Source organism: Euprymna scolopes, chromosome 21, assembly GCF_053919585.1.
Source record: "Euprymna scolopes isolate OS-2025 chromosome 21, ASM5391958v1, whole genome shotgun sequence".
Lineage (NCBI taxonomy): Eukaryota > Metazoa > Mollusca > Cephalopoda > Sepiida > Sepiolidae > Euprymna > Euprymna scolopes.
The window spans coordinates 49,716,403-49,734,173 of NC_136502.1; the positions used below are offsets into that span (position 1 = coordinate 49,716,403).

Sequence of the window (17,771 nt, forward strand, 5' to 3'; positions counted from 1 at the left end):
TAGCAAATCTTTTTACTGATGACATTTGCTATTTTGAATGTCTGACCAAGTGCATCTTCTGAAACTTTTTTATAATGAATCAAATATTAAGTCAAGACAAAATGTTAACTTAGTCAAGAGAAGATTTTACTTATTTATAACTATAAAACCATCGGACCCCAATTTGGTGATGGTGGGGTGTGTGGGGGGTCTTATGGAAGGAATGAGTTTAGCATGACTCGTTCACTTATGTCGCTCTAACACAATATCTTTGCATGTGTAAAAATATGTCCTCAGTATGACATCCAGTGGTGAGGCCCCATTTAGGGGCTGTAGGAAATGTGGAGTTACCACTTAGTTTCCATTGGGGTTCACTTTTCTCCAGAGTGGTTACACTTGTTAAGTCATCTGGTGCTACAAGATCAGGCGGTCTGAAGATACTAGCTTCTTGACCAAAAATGCACCAAATATTGTTGTTTTTTCCTTTCTCTTTGCGAAATTCATTCACTTTCTGCAAAGTCAAAAACAAAAACAATTTTTTTCTACAAAACAATCAAACCAAACATCTTGAATAAATATTTGAAGATACAAAGAACTTGAAGCGTAAACTTTTTTTTCCAAAATTATTGGATTCAGCATTAAATAACCTGAAAATGGTTGATATGCCATAAAACAAAATAATCAACTAATCATATGTAAAAAAAAAAAAAAGAAAAAAAAAAAAAAAAAAAAATTCCAAAGATATTTTTGGCCTGAGAACAGTTTTTTTCCATTTAAAAAAAAATTACATAATAACCTGTATTCAAAGTTCGGTATGTTTATATATTTGTATAACAAACCATTCACTTCTAAACTAATTAACCAACTATTTTGGAACATATGTACGATACATAAAAATGTATAATGTGGGTTATATTTATTTTTAAATACCTCTGATTTAACAAAATTTTAATTAATATATATTTCTCAGTTTCTTTGGAATATTTTAATGTGTTGAAATAAGTAATTTTATTTTTCTCTACTAAAGAAAAAAAAATCTCAACAGTAAATAAAAAAAAAAATATATCCTTTTAGCGCCAGAAATAAATTCATAAAATGGAAATTATTAATTTTTAAATTAGTTTTTGTTTCTGTTACATTACCCTTACAAAGACATTTTTGGGTAAAAATAAATGGTTGGGTCATCCGGCATATCTCTCGAGGTATTTCATTGTTGCCTTGGTTCCACCGCTTTCTGGACGCTGATAATTGATTTGGTGTCTCTGACGAAACATGTCCCAATAGATATTTTAATTGAAGGAATTACATATTTAATTACGGAGACATTTTTAGAAAATTTATTATTATTATAAGAAATAAATAGTAATTTTTTTAGTGTAAGAATGATACTTTCTCATAAAAATTGTTAAATTTTATTATTACTGGTGGAAGTAGTAGTAGTAGTAGTAGTAGTAGTATTACTATTAGTAGTAGTTTAAGGGGGGAGGCTAAGTTTGATACTTTTTTTCAGAAAAAATGTTTAATTACTTTGAAGAATATGTTACATAAAAATGTTTCATAGTACATTTTCATTGAATGAATTTACTGTTAGTATTATTAAAAATTCTTCAGCAATATGATGTACTGGAGTCATACTTATGTTGCAAGTTATTATTTTACTACTTATACTAATACTACTATTAATAATAATCATATTAAAAGTAATTAAACATTTTTTATAAAAAAAATATTCTTATGCCAAAATAATTTACTGCTTATACTAATGATAATTCGTCTAAGAATGTCTCTAATTAAATATGTGATAAATTCCTTCAGTTAAAATATCTGTTGGAATATGTTTCATTGGGGACGCCAAATCAGCGATCACTGTCTAGAAGATGGGAGAACTAAGGCAACAATGAAATACCTCGAGAAATATGCTGGATAACTAATGGTTGTCAAATCCAGATTCATTCCTCAATGAAACTGCAATAAATTCCTGGTAATTGATATAATTTTTCTTGAGATAAAATGAAAAGTAAGGTTTGCACTTTCAATTTGTTTTGAATATATAAAAAAAGAAAAAAATGTTATAATCAATAAATATAAATCGTTTTTTAATTTTTGAGATATAAAAAAAAGTGATTCTTTGTTTTTCTTTACATTTGAGAGGGTATTTTGAGTAATGTTGTTGGGATGGTTTCGTGCTAAATTTATTTATTTCATGAGGAATGATTTCTCCTAATTATTTAAAAAAACATTCAGATCTTGTGCAATTGATTTTCTACATTTTATAGCATTTTTTTTTTCTCTCTCTCTTTTGTTCAGTTAATTTTTTAAAACTTTTGTTTATTTTTGTCTTGCAGGTACGAAAAACGGCGCAGGATAGTGTTGAGCTGATTCTGAAGTCAAGTCCCGTTATGAAATCTGAGAAACCTGCAGCTTACCATCCAATGGCTCCTATCACCACCAAATATTGCATCCGCACAATCGAGGAAAGTGGTTGTAAGTACTTTTTTTTTTTTTTTCTTCTGGTTAAATTGAAGACAAGCATCTTTGTATTCTATTTTGGTGCTACCATTCATAAATTGTCTTATAAAACAACTTATATTTCTTTACAATTAGTTTTTTTTTTTCTTCTTTTTTTGGGAGGGGAGCACATTTTTATAATAATACTTTATGTTTTTAAAAACAAACAAAAAAGCAATTATTTAAAAGATAATTATGAATACTTGTAACATTTAGTGTTTCTTTATGGTTTCCTGGTGCTACCAGATCAGGTTGTCTGGATATATTTGCTTCCTGATCTAAAATGCACCAAACATTGATATATTTTTTTTCCTCTTTGCAAAATTCAATCATGTTCTGCAAAGTCAAAATTAAAAACAATTTTCCTCTACAAACCAAGCCAAAGACCATTTTTTTTTTTTTTTTTTACATAAGCATCACCACTTATCAAGGCCAAGAGGCTACTCGAGAATAAGGGTTAAAGAGTGTACAGTAGAAATTGGACAATGTAGAATATATTAATAAATATTTGAAAATATAACTAACTTAAAGCATAAAAACTTTTACCAAAACGACTGGATTTTGCATTACATAAGCTGAAAAGGATTGATATGCCACAAAACAAATCAACCAAACCAATCTTTGTTTCCACCTAGTTTGAACATCAATGTTAAGAAAAAATAATCCCAAACCTGTAAGGTGTACTTACTTTTGAGGCAAAATGAATACCGGTCACAAAAAATCACAGAAATTCATCTGGTAGTTTTGTTTTTAGAAAATTTATTCAATTTATAGCCACATGATCATCATAAACAAGACTAATAATTCCTTTTTTTTTTTTTTTCGCTTAATCCCATTTTTCTAGACTTAAATAATAATAATGCTGATAATCATGGCACTATTTATTTTGGGCAAATGCGCATAAAGCAGGGGAGATAAGTCAGTCTGTCATTTTGCCAAATTATAACCAATAACAAATTGGAAAAATACAATAAAAGCAATTCATATTTTTAATTAAAGTTTTACCTGATAATTTTCCATAATTTTTGGTGTAAATATCTGGGTTTGCCTGATAAATATATTGAAGGGTTTTCCTGTTAATTTATTTAGAACTGTGATTTTCACCTGTATATTTTTATGGGCAATCACCAAAGTAATATCCTCGGAAATTAAATATATTGCATGAATTTGTTAAATACATTTAAATCCATTTCCTTGGATATTGAATAAAAATAAAAACTTTGAAATCGCAATTCTTTCACTTTTCTTCCGCAGCGGGAACTGATGCCATTGCAACCCTTCATGTGTTGGCACTCACCAAGAAAATATTTGCTGTCCTTCCGCAAAATGACATTCAAGCTATGTGTGAAACCATCCTCAAAATCATGACTCTTGCAACACCAGTAAGTTAACATTAATTTTATAATAAATCTTAATAATGTTAATATGATTAACACAATATTTTTTTCATTGCAAATATTGAGATTTGAATAAAATTTTTATTGAATTAAACATATTAGCAAATATGTTCGCATCTTTAGTGTTCGCTGGTAGCAGTTCATCTCAAATGCTGCTGTTTATTCTCACTGCAACATATCCCACCTACAACAAGTGAGGCGTCTTCATTGGTTTAGTCACGCTCTTCATTATCTAGATCAGGGGTCGGCAACCTTTTGTTTAGCGTGTGCCGACTTAGGGTTTCAAATTATTCAGCGTGCCAACATTTATTATTTATAACGATCAAGGTCAATATACCTGTTCTCTATATTTATTTCATAAAATATATAATAATGTCAAAGTTTATAAATAATGTGAAAAAACTGTTTCTGAAAAGTTTTTATTATTAATGGGACCCTTGTCCTTGCATGGTCTTTGCCAATTCCTCAATGTCGGGAACATACTTTGTAACTTTGAGCTTAACACAGTTTTCTGAATGTTCAGGTGTTAGACGACTTCGACGTGGAGACAACACTGCTTTCATGTGAGAGAAAATTTGCTCACAAGAATAAGTTGAACCAAAAGCTGAGAGAAGAGCAAAAGCAATTTTCTTCAAACAGATGAATGAGCTTGGGAGGGAGATCCAACAGTTCAGAATAGCACCAGACTTTTCAAAATTTTCATCTTCCAGAGACTTTCTTAGTTCAGCAAATTTTAATGTCCATATTTCTGAAGACCTAAATTCAATCTGTTGCATTTCAAAATCATCAATGTCCATCCAGCTAAAAAGTTCCAGTTGGGCATTTGTCAAATCAAGCATGTCGGGCTTAATCAGATATGAAAATAAGGATCCATGAATGTAGAAGTCCTGGCTTCGTTTTTCGAATTCTGCTTTGAGTGCTTTCACGTACTCCTGAAGCTCATCTGTGTTCACTTCGAATTGATTTGCATGATTTTTCACATTTGGAAAGTACTTAAATGCTTTGATGTTGATGTCACGGGTAAAAATGTCAAGTTTCATTGTAAACGCTTTCCAATAGCTGAAAAGATCAAGGACTGTTTGTCCCTGTCCTTGTAATTTCAAATTAAGCTCATTCAAATGTGTGTTTATGTCGGTCATAAACATCAACTTCAACAACCAGCTTTCATCATTCAGCTGAGGGAATCGTTTCTGTTTTTCATCAAGAAACATCTTAATAGCCTCAAGACAACAAACAAATCTAGCTAAAACTTTGCCTCGACTAAGCCAGCGAACATTGTTGTATAACAGAAGATCTCCATATTCACACTCAACTTCTTGTAGAAGCGATTTGAATTGCCTGTGAACCAATGAAGAGCAAGAAATAAGAAAGTTGATTATCTCAACAACAGTTTTCATCACAGAGACCAAATCCAAAGACGAGGTCTTTGCACATAAGCCCTCCTGATGTATAATACAATGAAAACTTAACAGTTTGCGTCCAACATGATTTTCCAGAAGTTTTACAAATCCTTTCTTCTTGCCAACCATTGCAGCAGCACCATCGGTTGTTACGCAGAATAATTTGTTCAAGTTAATGTCTTGTTTAGAAAAATAACCAGTAAATGCACACAAAATATCTTCTGCTTTGGTTGTATCATGAAGGGGTAATAAACAACACAACTCCTCATAAATGTGATTATTCTCGAGATATCTTGCAACCACTGCTAGGCGAGACGCATCGTTTACATCGGTGCTTTCATCAAGAGCGACACTAAATACAAGGGATTGCTTTAATCCAGTTGTTTGCTTAGTTGTCACATTTTCAGCCAAGTCAGATATGCGCCTCTCAACTGATCTTGCAGAGACTGGTATTTCTCTAATTCGAGAGAGTATAATGTCCTTATTTTTTAAATCACGAAACAAAACTTCAGCACCACTCAAAAAAGCTTCTTTGATGTATTCACCATCTGTAAAAGGTTTACCATTTAAAACCACACACTGGGCTATTTTGTAACTACATTCAGTAGCTTTACTCTTCATTCCAACAGCTTGGCTCAAAATAACAGTTTGTTTTTTGAAACCAGAAATAGCTTTTTTGATGGCTTCACCTTTTTCTTCTGAAGTTTTAAACTTAGATTGATGTTTGGTTTGAAAGTGCCTTTGTACACTAGATGTGCGACACACAACACTTTCGCAACAGAAAGCACAAACAGCACGATCCTTTTGTTCCACAAATCCATATTCTATTGTCCAATTGTCTTGAAATGGGCGATGATCAAGTTTTCTTTTCTTTTCAGTCATATCTAACAGCAGGGGTATTCTGAAAATATAAATAGGCCTAATTACGTAAACATCAATTATGATATATATAAAATACCAAACAAATTATTCTTGCCTTTGCTGTGGGAGAACCAGGATACATTTTAATAAAAATTGTGGAGAAAAATTATGTACAGGGTGTCCCAGAAAAAGTCTAAAGGTTTTGATTAGCTCGAGCTAGGATCCTATTCGTGCGTGGCATTCACAATTTAAAAAAAATATTTCATCCACGTATTCCTCCAATCATACCATTTTGTTTAGTATGAAGATGATCGAAATTGCTCATCTCTTCTAATCCCAGTTACGAGCTTGAAAATTAAAAGTACAATTTCAAGAATTTGAAAGGCAATTATACCTTATCTTGTATTCATATTCTGACCACTGAACAATTCTGTAACTCTAGCACCCTTCCTAAATTTAACACCCCTCAATTTCAAACAGCAAATAAAATGTTTAAAACTAATAATTTTCAAAATTTTTTTAGCTCATTGTGTTTAGGAAAGATTTTTCTTAAAGAAAAGTAAAACTTTTTAAAATAAAATCTCATATAATTAATTTTATCGTAAAAAATATCACAAAAAAGTCAAAGCTTCCTTACTGCGCGTGAGCGTTTTCACGTAATAGTTTCAATTTCAATTTGTAAATTTGTAAATTCTTGAAAATTTTCTATGATTTTAAAAATCGATAATTTTTTTTCTATTCATCAAATCCTTTTCATTTTTTCAGATTTTATGTAAAATTCTACGCTCTTTCGAATGGAAATAAAATTATTTTCTGAAAAATTCATTTTCATACTTCTTTTATTTATTTTTACCCCCCCTCTGTCTAAAAGTATGAAAGTATGAATTTCTATTAAAAATTCGTCTCGGAACACTCTAATTTATATCTTTATTTAAAGATCATAAAAAAATGAATAAAATAATGTGTTGTTTTTTTTTAAACCTTTATCCCTTCATTTTGAAAATAAACGCTAAAGTTTAAAATATGTACATTCTTTTATTTTTTAAAAAAGATTTATGAGCTGTGTAATTTTTTTATTTTTATCATGCTAAAAAAATTAAAGTTTCTTTAGTCTTTCCCTTAAAATTAAATTTGCTCTTTCGAAGATCTGCTAAAATAGCTATTTTATCTGTATCGGAACACTTAGTAAATGTTACGAAAAAAAAAAAACCATGTAAAAATATTTAAAAACAAAAAAAAAATATAAACTGAAAGTTATCCCTTCTATTTATAATCATTATTTAAAGCTTAAAGTACTCACAACAAACATTCTCCTTTTTTCAAATAGAGTCCACGTGTTTTTAATCTCTCTTAGAGCTGATGACAGATTTATGACAAGCTTAGTGAAAGAAAGGGTAAGTGGTAAGTTAGAGAGTTACAGTATAGGGAGATAACAAAAATGGAAGTTTGTTTTGTTTTGGTAAGCTTTAACCCCAAAATGACCCATTGCCAGTCATCGTCTCTTCACAAGGGATGGTAAATAGTGTCATTTAGTGTGAAAAAAGGAGGGGTTTTACATATTGTTCCAGAACATTATAATCATTTCTCACTCTTTCTCTCTCTTTCTGCTAAACGAACGACAGACAGACAGCCAGACAGATATTGAAAAAAAAATGACTACCAAAAAATAATTTGTTTCCTAATAAGGTTTATCATATTTTGAATATGGTAGCATATACTTAGTTTCATTACAAAACTTAAATAATAATAAAAAGCTAAAAACAAAAGTTTTATAATTACAAATAAAAATTTATATACTTTTCTTAACTTTTTTTCCGGCATTGTTTTTTTATTTGTATAAATATTAAAATAAATTTAAACAAAAACAAATAAACTCCATGTTACACGTGTTGTTATTATCACTGGTAAGTGTTTTATTTTAATTAAGATAATCATAGTCAAAAGATTTTTTGGTTTACATATACACTTTTTATAATTTCAAGTTAAATTTTATATACACTTCAAGGCATCCGTAGATTTCAAATGTCAGCGCTGCTGCTGATGTAAACAAAACTTCCGGCGATTCGTTGAAATTTTGGGCGGATTTTATCAACCTATCTCTGAAAATATTGCTTTAATTTCCAAATTTATGAATTCTTGATTATTTTTATTGTTGATTTTTGTAGAGGAATCATTCATTTACTTAATGGTCATTTATTTTCGTCTGATAAGTTACTTTTTATATATTTATTAGATTTTTTTATTATGATTTTTGACTAAATTTTACATTTGCAACTCTCTCACGCTACGTTGTATTTCATCTGGGTCGGTGAGACTGAGTCACCAGACTCAATTCAAAACGCATTTCAAAATTATAGTATCTGACAGAACATACTTTGAACGAGCATGGAGCATCTAACGCCTACGGTTCGCACGGACAAAAATAAAACGCGTTTTCTTGTTGTGGGCATGCACTTAGGTGGCAAGAGTACGCAAGAGATCGCAGATATCCTCATAATTCCAAGGAGAACTGTTTCCTTTTGGCTGTATGAAGTTTAAAAGATTTGGAGGCTCGGCGTGCCATTAGAATTGCTTGGCGTGCCACCTGTGGCACGCGTGCCGTAGGTTGCCGACCCCTGATCTAGATGACTATATGTAATATACAAAGCCATCAGTTTAGCCCCTCGTTAGCATTGGAAAAAAAGAATGCAGAGGCCAGCTGAAAACGTTCAGGATAGTGAAACAAGATGCTAAGCTGATCCTGGGTCCTCGCTGTTATAGAGTTTGCCGCTAAAACTGAGTTTGGATAACGCTTGTATCAGCTTTGGACTGTCCCGTCTGGTTAGCACTTATTTCGGACATGGATTTTCCCATTCTCTGGATGGAGCCGGCCTTACTGAATGGCAGAACAAGTACTAATTAGTGATTATCCACATTCATCTGTTGATTTTTTTTTTTTACCAATGATTCAACAGGGCTTAATGCCATTCGAGGATAAGATTTAATGGGATGGTCAGTTGGATGATGAACAACATAAGAGGATTAAAAATAATGGGTGTAAAAGGAAGAATTTCATTATTTAAGAGGACAGCTCGAAAATGAAAATCTCTGGATAAGGCATAAAACCATTTGAGGTAAGAAAAAATACTTCAATATTAAAATCGATAAATCTGAGATGGATAAATTCTGATCTAGAAAACATAAGTCTTCCCCCTTTGTCAGAAATGTTGCTCATGTAATGTGAGGACAAAATATAAGTATATTTACGAGGCTGCCAAAAGTAAACCCAAGGCTCACTTTCTACTTGAGAACTGTAGAGTGCCTTAGTTCATATGTCCATTTAGGATGAGAGTGGTAGATTAACTAGAATTATTTCTCTTTTTTTTTTCTTTAATTGAAAATATATACTAACAAATTAACTCAATAAATTGTCTACGGTTACAGCATGAATAGTTGAAGAGCTTGAAACAGAACATCTTTTACTGAAATGGTATACTATAAAACAAGACAATAAAATTATCGTGAACTGTTTGTGGAATGACATGTATCTTTGTTTCTAATCTATCGCCAAAAAGTTAATTTTTTTTTTTTTTTTTTTGCAAGATGGTGGTAGCTTGTTGCATGCAGGCATTGTATGGTCTGGTGAACGCTACATCAAAATTATCAAATCTTGGAAGCAAGCTGAATGCCCAGATTATTACTGTAAGTATTTCTTCAATCAACTCGCGTATCTTTTAAGTACAAAGTTTAATTTCTTTTTCTTTCAGTATGAACTCATGTTTGTGATGATCTTTATGGTGAAGGGGTGGGATTTAGCTGATTGTTGGATATATTAACATTGTCACCAGAACAGCAAGCATATCGGACCATTTTATTGAAGTCCTTGTAAAAAAGACAAAGGGATGCAACATTACGACAAGGTCTGGACTTTGGTAAACAGTGTAGGACCTATTGGAGACTTCTTTCCACTATGTTTAAGAGAGAAAAAGTAGTAGTCAGTGTACCATCCCTTGTAATATATATGTACTAGCAGGGTGACCTGACGTTGCCTGGGATTGAATGAGGATCAATAAATATTTCCAGATTTCCAATACTTTTATTGTCATCGAAATCAGTGAAATCGTCCATTTTTCAATCAGATTGATTGATTGCATGCTCTAGTTGGGGACCCATTGCGGTGCACCAGGAGGAAGCTTCACATATCTCCCCACAGTTCTTTAGTCTTCATTGAACTGTAGAAAGCCTACTGTTGATTTTATAAAATTATTTATATAAATAATGATTTGAATTAAAGTTTAAAATGAAAAAGATCAAGTATCATGGTTCAATTGTTTTAAACAGAAACATTCATTTCGAACTTGCCCCTGTTATATCAAATAACCTACTATTGATTTTATATGCTAGGCCTTTCTGCTTGTGTGATAATAAAACTTCCCAAATGCATTTGTAATGTTAGGCTGTGAAAGGTGTTAATTTTGTCAAAATCACCTGTTCCTTGTTTCATTTGATTTTTTCAATTATCGATACTTATCAGAGACATTCCAATACAAAACCTATCTAAGAACACTGCCCAGCACATATAGTACATTTGTGTGAAATTTTATAAAAATTTGCCCAGCTGTTTCAAAGTCAATAGGGAACGAACTCCCATACACAAAGTTCCATTTATACAATAGTATATATATATATATATATATATATATATATATATATATATATATATATATCCTAGAGGAGTATTTCCAGTTTGCACCATTTTTATGTCTCTTTAGGAAGATGAAAATTAAGATATATTCCTACTAAACCTCGTGTTTAGAACTCTTAATTCTATTTTAATAAAAATCCATTACATGATTTTGATTATAGAAAATGTCTGAAATTTAAGCGGGCTTAAGAAGAAATTGAAATTAAAGGAATCTTGCTTAATTTATTATGGATCAAATTTAATGCAAATCTGAAATATTTTAATTTTTAATGGAAGGTTGTAACCTTATTATAACCTCATAAGAACCCGTATCTAAAAAAAAAAAAAAAAAAAAAAAAAAAACACCTGAAGTTTGGGGCATATTTATTAATTGATGTGTAATACCTATCAAAATTTCACAAAAAAAAAAAAAGAAATCCACGGATACCTGAATTTTCACAAAGGGTTTGCACTTTTTTTTTTTTTTTTTTTTTTTTTTTTTTTAACTTTCCTTCCATAAACCAGAGTAAATTAAATATAGCCCACATCACACTTAGTAGCTGTCTCAAAATTCATAATCAGTTGAGTAAGAGTGAACCCTGTACATGCAAGAATATATAAACATATACCTAAGTTTTTTATATATATATATATATATATATACACATACTAGCATGGGTACCTGGCGCTGCTCGGGTTGGCATGAAGTTCCGTTTGGAACACACCTGCTATACTAAGGATATTAATCATTTTCATCATGGCAACATTGATACCCCCACAACAATTTAAAAAATATAAGAATGGATAAAAAGAAGTATGTGATACCCTCTCCACCAGATATTTCGGCAGAAGGGATACAAAGAGAAGAAACTATTTGCTGGATATTGAGCACTTTTTGTTGACCATGCGCTGGAAAGAATACCCCCTCCCCCTCAAAAATAAAAATGAATCAAAACACCTTTTGTTTCAATAAAAATAGCGAGTGCCCAAGTGACCGCAAAAAAAAAAAAAAAAAATTAGCCAAGTAGGTAGGCTCGAACCTGAAACATGAATGGAGGGAAAAGGCAATTTGGAAATTATTTTGCTCGCTGTTTTAAAACGACTTATGATTTAAAACCCTGAAAAAATAACGTTTATAAACATTAATGCATGTGTGACTTGTGTTTGCGTTTTATTATTTTTTGTAAAGGCACTTTTTTCACTGGCTTTTTTCTTTTTTGTCAATAAACGAAATTTTCGATTTGGTTTTTATTTATTTTTTTAGGTGGAGGGGCTTTTTTGATCCACTTTTTTTTAGTGGGGGGGGGGGGGTTGTTATTTCTAAAAGTGTGGCTTAAGTTTGAATTCCAAGCAGTCAAAGTTTCTGTATAGCCATTTCAAGAATAATAAAAACAAACAAATGAAATCTTTTTAGTTTATTTGTAAGTGTTTTTTTTTTTTTGTTTTTGTTTGAATATTTAAAAAAAAACAAAAAATGCCAAATATTTTTCTGTCTGCATGGAATTATTTTTTCAAGCTAGAAACTTAGAAATTACTAAATTATTTTATTTGGTGAAGAGCTTTTTTTTATGTTTCAAAGTTTCTAGGGGGAAATAACTCTAGATCCGTTTTTAAAAAGGTCAGTGTCAGAAATAATAATTCCAAATAAATATATTATCAATATAATTGATATTTAAAGTTTATTAAATAACAATTTTAAATAGAATGCTTAAAACAATTCTCTCGATAGAAACATTAATTAACCTACCATTTTTTAGTAAAATCGATTTTCCTTAAGATAATATGCAAATAAGGTGACCTCTAAATTGTATATTTTGCAAGAATCATTCCTATATATAGAAATAAATGAAATAGTAAAGTAATAGACCTTTTGTATATATTAATCAAATTGTGAACAGACAAACAAACAAGAATACAAATTTATATATAGATATATAGAGTCTCTTTTTCTCTTTTGCACAGGCCATGTATGATTACCAACCTTTGGAAACGGACATTCAGCCTACAACTGCTTGGTTAAGTGTTATGGAAAAAGCAGTGACCACTCTGTGCAGGTATGTTTCTTATGGTAATAAGAGAGATCCCTCCCCCAGTCTACTTACCCCTAGAAAAAAAATAATGAACCCAGATTGTTTAACCTATCCTATTTTGTTATGAGTATGGTACTACCAATATTTCTGAAGGCCAAAAAAAAAGCATTATAATTAATAACATTGTCTATAATGTTATCGTGTAGTGAAAAGGCAAGTTAGGCTGTGAAAGGTGTTAATTTTGTCAAAATTACTGATTATAATTCAGTATTTTTTTTTTTTTTTTTTTTTTTTTTTTTTTTTTTCAGGCAAGATATAAATCTTGGTGAACACCATCTTCCAAAACTCTTCACGGCTGCCATGAAGTACCTGATGACCGACCATACCCAATTGCACCAGTCAGCGTCAAATTGCATGAAGGTAGAAACCACATCCTTTTTTTTTTTTTTTTTTTTTTTTTTTGGCTTGTGATGAACCATTTTGTTTTTTATCGAGTATGCAGCTTGTTGCCCAGAGGAGAAATTAATTTACAATGTAATCCTCCTAATCATATTTTTAGTTTTAAGTGCTTTTTTTATTTATACTTAAAATTGATTAAATTATTTAAGGTTATTTATAAATTATTTACGGTTACTTTATTTAAAGTTTATAAATTAATAAAGATTATTTTACAAGTAATTTTTCTTTCATGTTCACAGTTTTACGATTTAGTTGATTTTTAATTTTTTTTTTTATTACATTTTTAAAGTTTAAGGTTTTTAGTTTCTCACTCACAAACATATCGGTGGGATGCTAAGGACTTTATTGACCTCAAGTTCACAATTGGGCAGTATTCAATGACAGAATAGCAATCAGTTAGACCGTACCTGAAAATCCATCATTCCAACTTCTCAGTCTAACATTCACAGGTAACATAAATTGGACCAAATACATAGACACTGCCAACGCTGCTGCAAAGAAGGTGGGCTCTCTCTACCGTGCTAGTAAACTTGTCATACCTGCTAGTATCCTCTATCTTTAAAAAGCCACCATTTGTTCATGTATGGAATATTGTTGGTATATCATAGCCAGTGCACCAACACTTGTCTCTTTTTCTTAGATTTAAAAGAAAAAAAGTCTAATCTAAAAGATTTCACACTGTCCACCAAGTTCCAGCTCCTGCTCCATCACCACACAATGTTGCATCCCTGTGGTTGTTTACAAATACTTAAATTTAATATGTTCCAAAGAACTTGCTGTACTGGTACCATCTTGACATACTTACTCCAGACCAACATGTCAGTCACCTCTTTAGTGTAGAGGTACCCAGATGCTAGAAGACGTTCTACTCCAATGACTTTTTTCCTTGAACTGCTAACCTTTGGAATTCCCTCCCTATTCACCATTTCCCGGACTGCATCAACATGCAGACATTTAAATGTAATGTGAACAAACATCTTGCAGCACAACTCTTCACTTAGTATGGATCCTAATTAGCATTTATCAATTAACGTCTCGGTGGAAATTGTTTGGGATGAAAGTTTAGAAAAAAAAACATTGAATGCATATTTTTTTGCAAGCATTTTCATTCTAAACAGTTGCATATGCAATTTTTTAATGAATGTAAGTGTGAGCTTATACCATATTTGATTAATGGAATCTATTACTGAAGCGTATTGCATTGGTCAATCTTTCATCAGCAAGGGAGCCAAATTCGTAAACTTGTTTGTATAATGGAATCTATTACTGAAGCGTATTGCATGGTCAATCTTTCATCAGCAAGGGAGCAAAATTCGTAAACTTGTTTTGTATAAAAAATATAAAACTTATTTTCTGGTTGTCGTAACCATGTCATAAAAATGTGTGGGCTTAACCAGAAAATGGAATGGGAAGGTTGGTAGATTAGAGCCACACTTGTGCAGTATGGATCCCTCGACTGCCTATCATGTCTGTCTGTTTTTTTTTGTTTTTTTACTTCCGTGGGTTATGAGTGACTGGCTTTGTTTGCAAGCTCCACCTCCTGACTTGTGCATGCATCAAGTAATTGACCTTTTCCCCATCAATCTTGATCTGACTGTTTCACCTCATCATCCAATGCGTTTGTCACTGGCTGTTTGCATGCGTGTGTGTGTGTGTGTGTGTGTGTGTGTGTGTGTGTGTGTGTGCAACTCAAACACTACATGACCACTATTGTTGATATCATGTGAGCACTTTTTTTGAATATTTTTTGTCTGATTTGTAATGTATAAGAAATGAAAGAAAAATTTTTTTATTTTCAGATTTTACTGAAAGAAAGCGTTTCCCTTCTAGCAGAATCCAAATTCCCTTCGGCTGCAAGTGATAGCAGCATGCAACAGGTGGTGAGGACTCTCTCTATGGGTCTCACCTATGAATACCATGCTGCTTGGAAATCCGTCATCTCTGTATTGGCTGTCATGCTGAAGGTGAGTTATCTCCCTTTGTTCTCTACATTAACAAAGAAACTTTCTTCTCACCTCAAATAATTTTTGTATATTAATTTTCCAGTAATCTTGCAGTATAGTTAACAGCCGAGAAACTAAAAAAAAGAGTTATGACTGATAACTTACCAAATGCATTAAAATTTAACTTACTACTGACCTTTGTGTGTTTCTCACCTACACAGCTGTTCTTTACACTTCTCCATGATGCTATAAAATCAGGCTGTCTGAAGATACTGGCTTCCTGACTTAAGGTCCTGGATATGACCTTAAACTATATCCAATGCTGAGGCCCCAGCTTGCGGGCTTTAGGGAGTGTGGAGCCACCCTTTAATTACCATTGCTCCCAGGTCCACTCTGACCCGGAGTGTTAGTACCTGTTAGGGTCCCAACTATGGGTTAAATAGAAACCGACTTGAAAACAACAAATATATTCTATTAAAAAATTTTTCTTCAAAATCTTTGGATTTGGCATTAAATAACCCGAAAAGGGTTGATATGCCGTAAAACAAAAACAACCAACCAATCAACCAACCAATCCTGACTTAAAATGCACCGAACATTGATTTTTTTAAAATTTTTTTTTCTTTCCCTTTCCCTTTGCAAAGCTCAATCATGTTCTGTAAAGCCAAAAGCAAAAACAATTTTACTCTACGAAGCAACCAAACCAAAAACCATGAATGCATATTTGAAGATATGAGGAACTCAAAACAAAAACTTGAACCAAAATTATTGTATTTGGCATTAAATAACCTGAAACGGGTTATGTCATGAAACAAAACACTCAAACCATTTATGTTCAGTTCTTAAAAAGACATGTACACAAAAGGACTTCCTTTTTCTTTCTGACTTTTAATGTTCAAACGCTACTTATATAATCTTTTTTTTTTTTTTTTTAACTTTTCTAGTATTTTTTAAACATTGTTTCATTTTGAAGACATTTCATTTTGATCAGCAACATTTAAAAATTTTATTTTCTCACTTGTCTGTGAATAACCAAATTTTGAATAGATGTTTTTTTTCATTTTTCCATTTAATTTACAAGTTTCTGCAAATCCATTAAAGAAATTTTTTTTCGCTTTGTCATGTTTAATACTATTTTGATACTTGTACAGTTTAATCAAGACATTAAAAAATGAAAATGTCAAAAAAGGTTATATTGTACATATCTGTTATGGAATGAAGTTCTGCAAAAAAAAAAAAAAATTCACTTAATGTGATCAAGTATTTTTTTTTTTTTTTGTTTTACAGCCAAAAAACAATTTATGATACCGAGCAAAAAGTAGCCATGTTTCGATTTTTAGGAAGAAAAAGCTAATATTTAAGATGGAGAGGGAGTGTCGGCAATTTAAACTGAGTTATCTCCCCATGATGTGTTCTAAAAATACAAACATGGCTACCTTCAGCATGCTGTCATAAAAACATGTTTTTTCTGCTGTAAAAAAAAACTATAAAATTAAGTGAAATTTTTTTTTTCCGGAGATCTTCAGTCCAAAACAAAACAGATACATGCAACATAACTTTGGTATTTTCAATTTTTGATGTCTTGATTAAACTTTACAAGTACCACCATTTTTACTTTGAAAATCGTTAAATTAAGAAATAGACATTCTTTGTTTAATCTTGAAGTTGAAATATTAAATTTTTTTTTTTTTTTTTTATGTATTTCTTTGCTAAAACTCAAATCAAATTTCATTCTTTTTGGCATAAACAACAGGTGCTCGGAAAAGATTGTCCACAACTTATGAAACCAGTGAGTATATTTGTTGTTTCAATTTGTTTTTTGTCCAGAATTCTCCGTATATTAAAAACAAAAATAAAAAAATACTGATGTACATACCTGTGATGAAATGAAAATATCTTGCATAAAAAAAATGACATAAACTAAGTAGTTGTATTTTTATAAAGAAAATCAAATTTTATGTCAGTTGTTTGAAAAAAAAAAATCTAAATAAACAAGAGATAACACAACAATAATTCAAAACTTGCAAGATTTATGCTATAATGCTCATGAATTACCTTAATTGCTTAAAAATGATTTTCTTTGTAAAAATAAAACTAATTCATGTAGTTTTTTTTATATTCTCTTTCACTTACAGATACATCGTATAGATTTTTTTTATTTTTGTTTTTTGAATATGAGAGAAATTCTGGACAAGAATCATTTTTGTTTTATGCTTCTTGCTTTTAACAAAGATTTAAAAAAATGAACTTGTGCGTACTGTGTGATTGAATCATTCGTATGACAAAGGAATCAAGTTGGCAGTGCCATTTTTGTTATTTGTTTCTGTTGTGGAATAGAAAAATCATTGAAGTTGATTTATCACCATTCATCTTTTTCTTTTAACAAGTAGCCATGTTGCATACTGTGGAAGAAAAGCGACTAAGTACAGTGTATTTTACGAAACTAAAGTTAGCAATTACTTATTTTTTTTTTGTCAGTTCTTCTGTAAGAGATGTCTCCTTGAACTACTCTAACAAAAAAAATATTGTAT

General features: G+C 31.1%; 1 protein-coding gene across 2 annotated transcripts in view; it reads left to right on the forward strand.

Moving 5' to 3' along the window:
* Positions 1-17,771, forward strand: part of LOC145242255 (RRP12-like protein) — a 139,550-nt gene that overhangs the window by 49,931 nt on the left and 71,848 nt on the right. For both annotated transcript variants that reach the window (XM_080105265.1, XM_080105266.1), the window contains exons 7-13: positions 2,325-2,463; positions 3,742-3,869; positions 9,728-9,826; positions 12,771-12,862; positions 13,147-13,258; positions 15,097-15,261; positions 16,994-17,029. In XM_080105265.1, the coding sequence (XP_079961391.1) occupies positions 2,325-2,463; positions 3,742-3,869; positions 9,728-9,826; positions 12,771-12,862; positions 13,147-13,258; positions 15,097-15,261; positions 16,994-17,029 (771 nt within the window). The remainder of the gene's footprint in view (positions 1-2,324; positions 2,464-3,741; positions 3,870-9,727; positions 9,827-12,770; positions 12,863-13,146; positions 13,259-15,096; positions 15,262-16,993; positions 17,030-17,771) is intronic.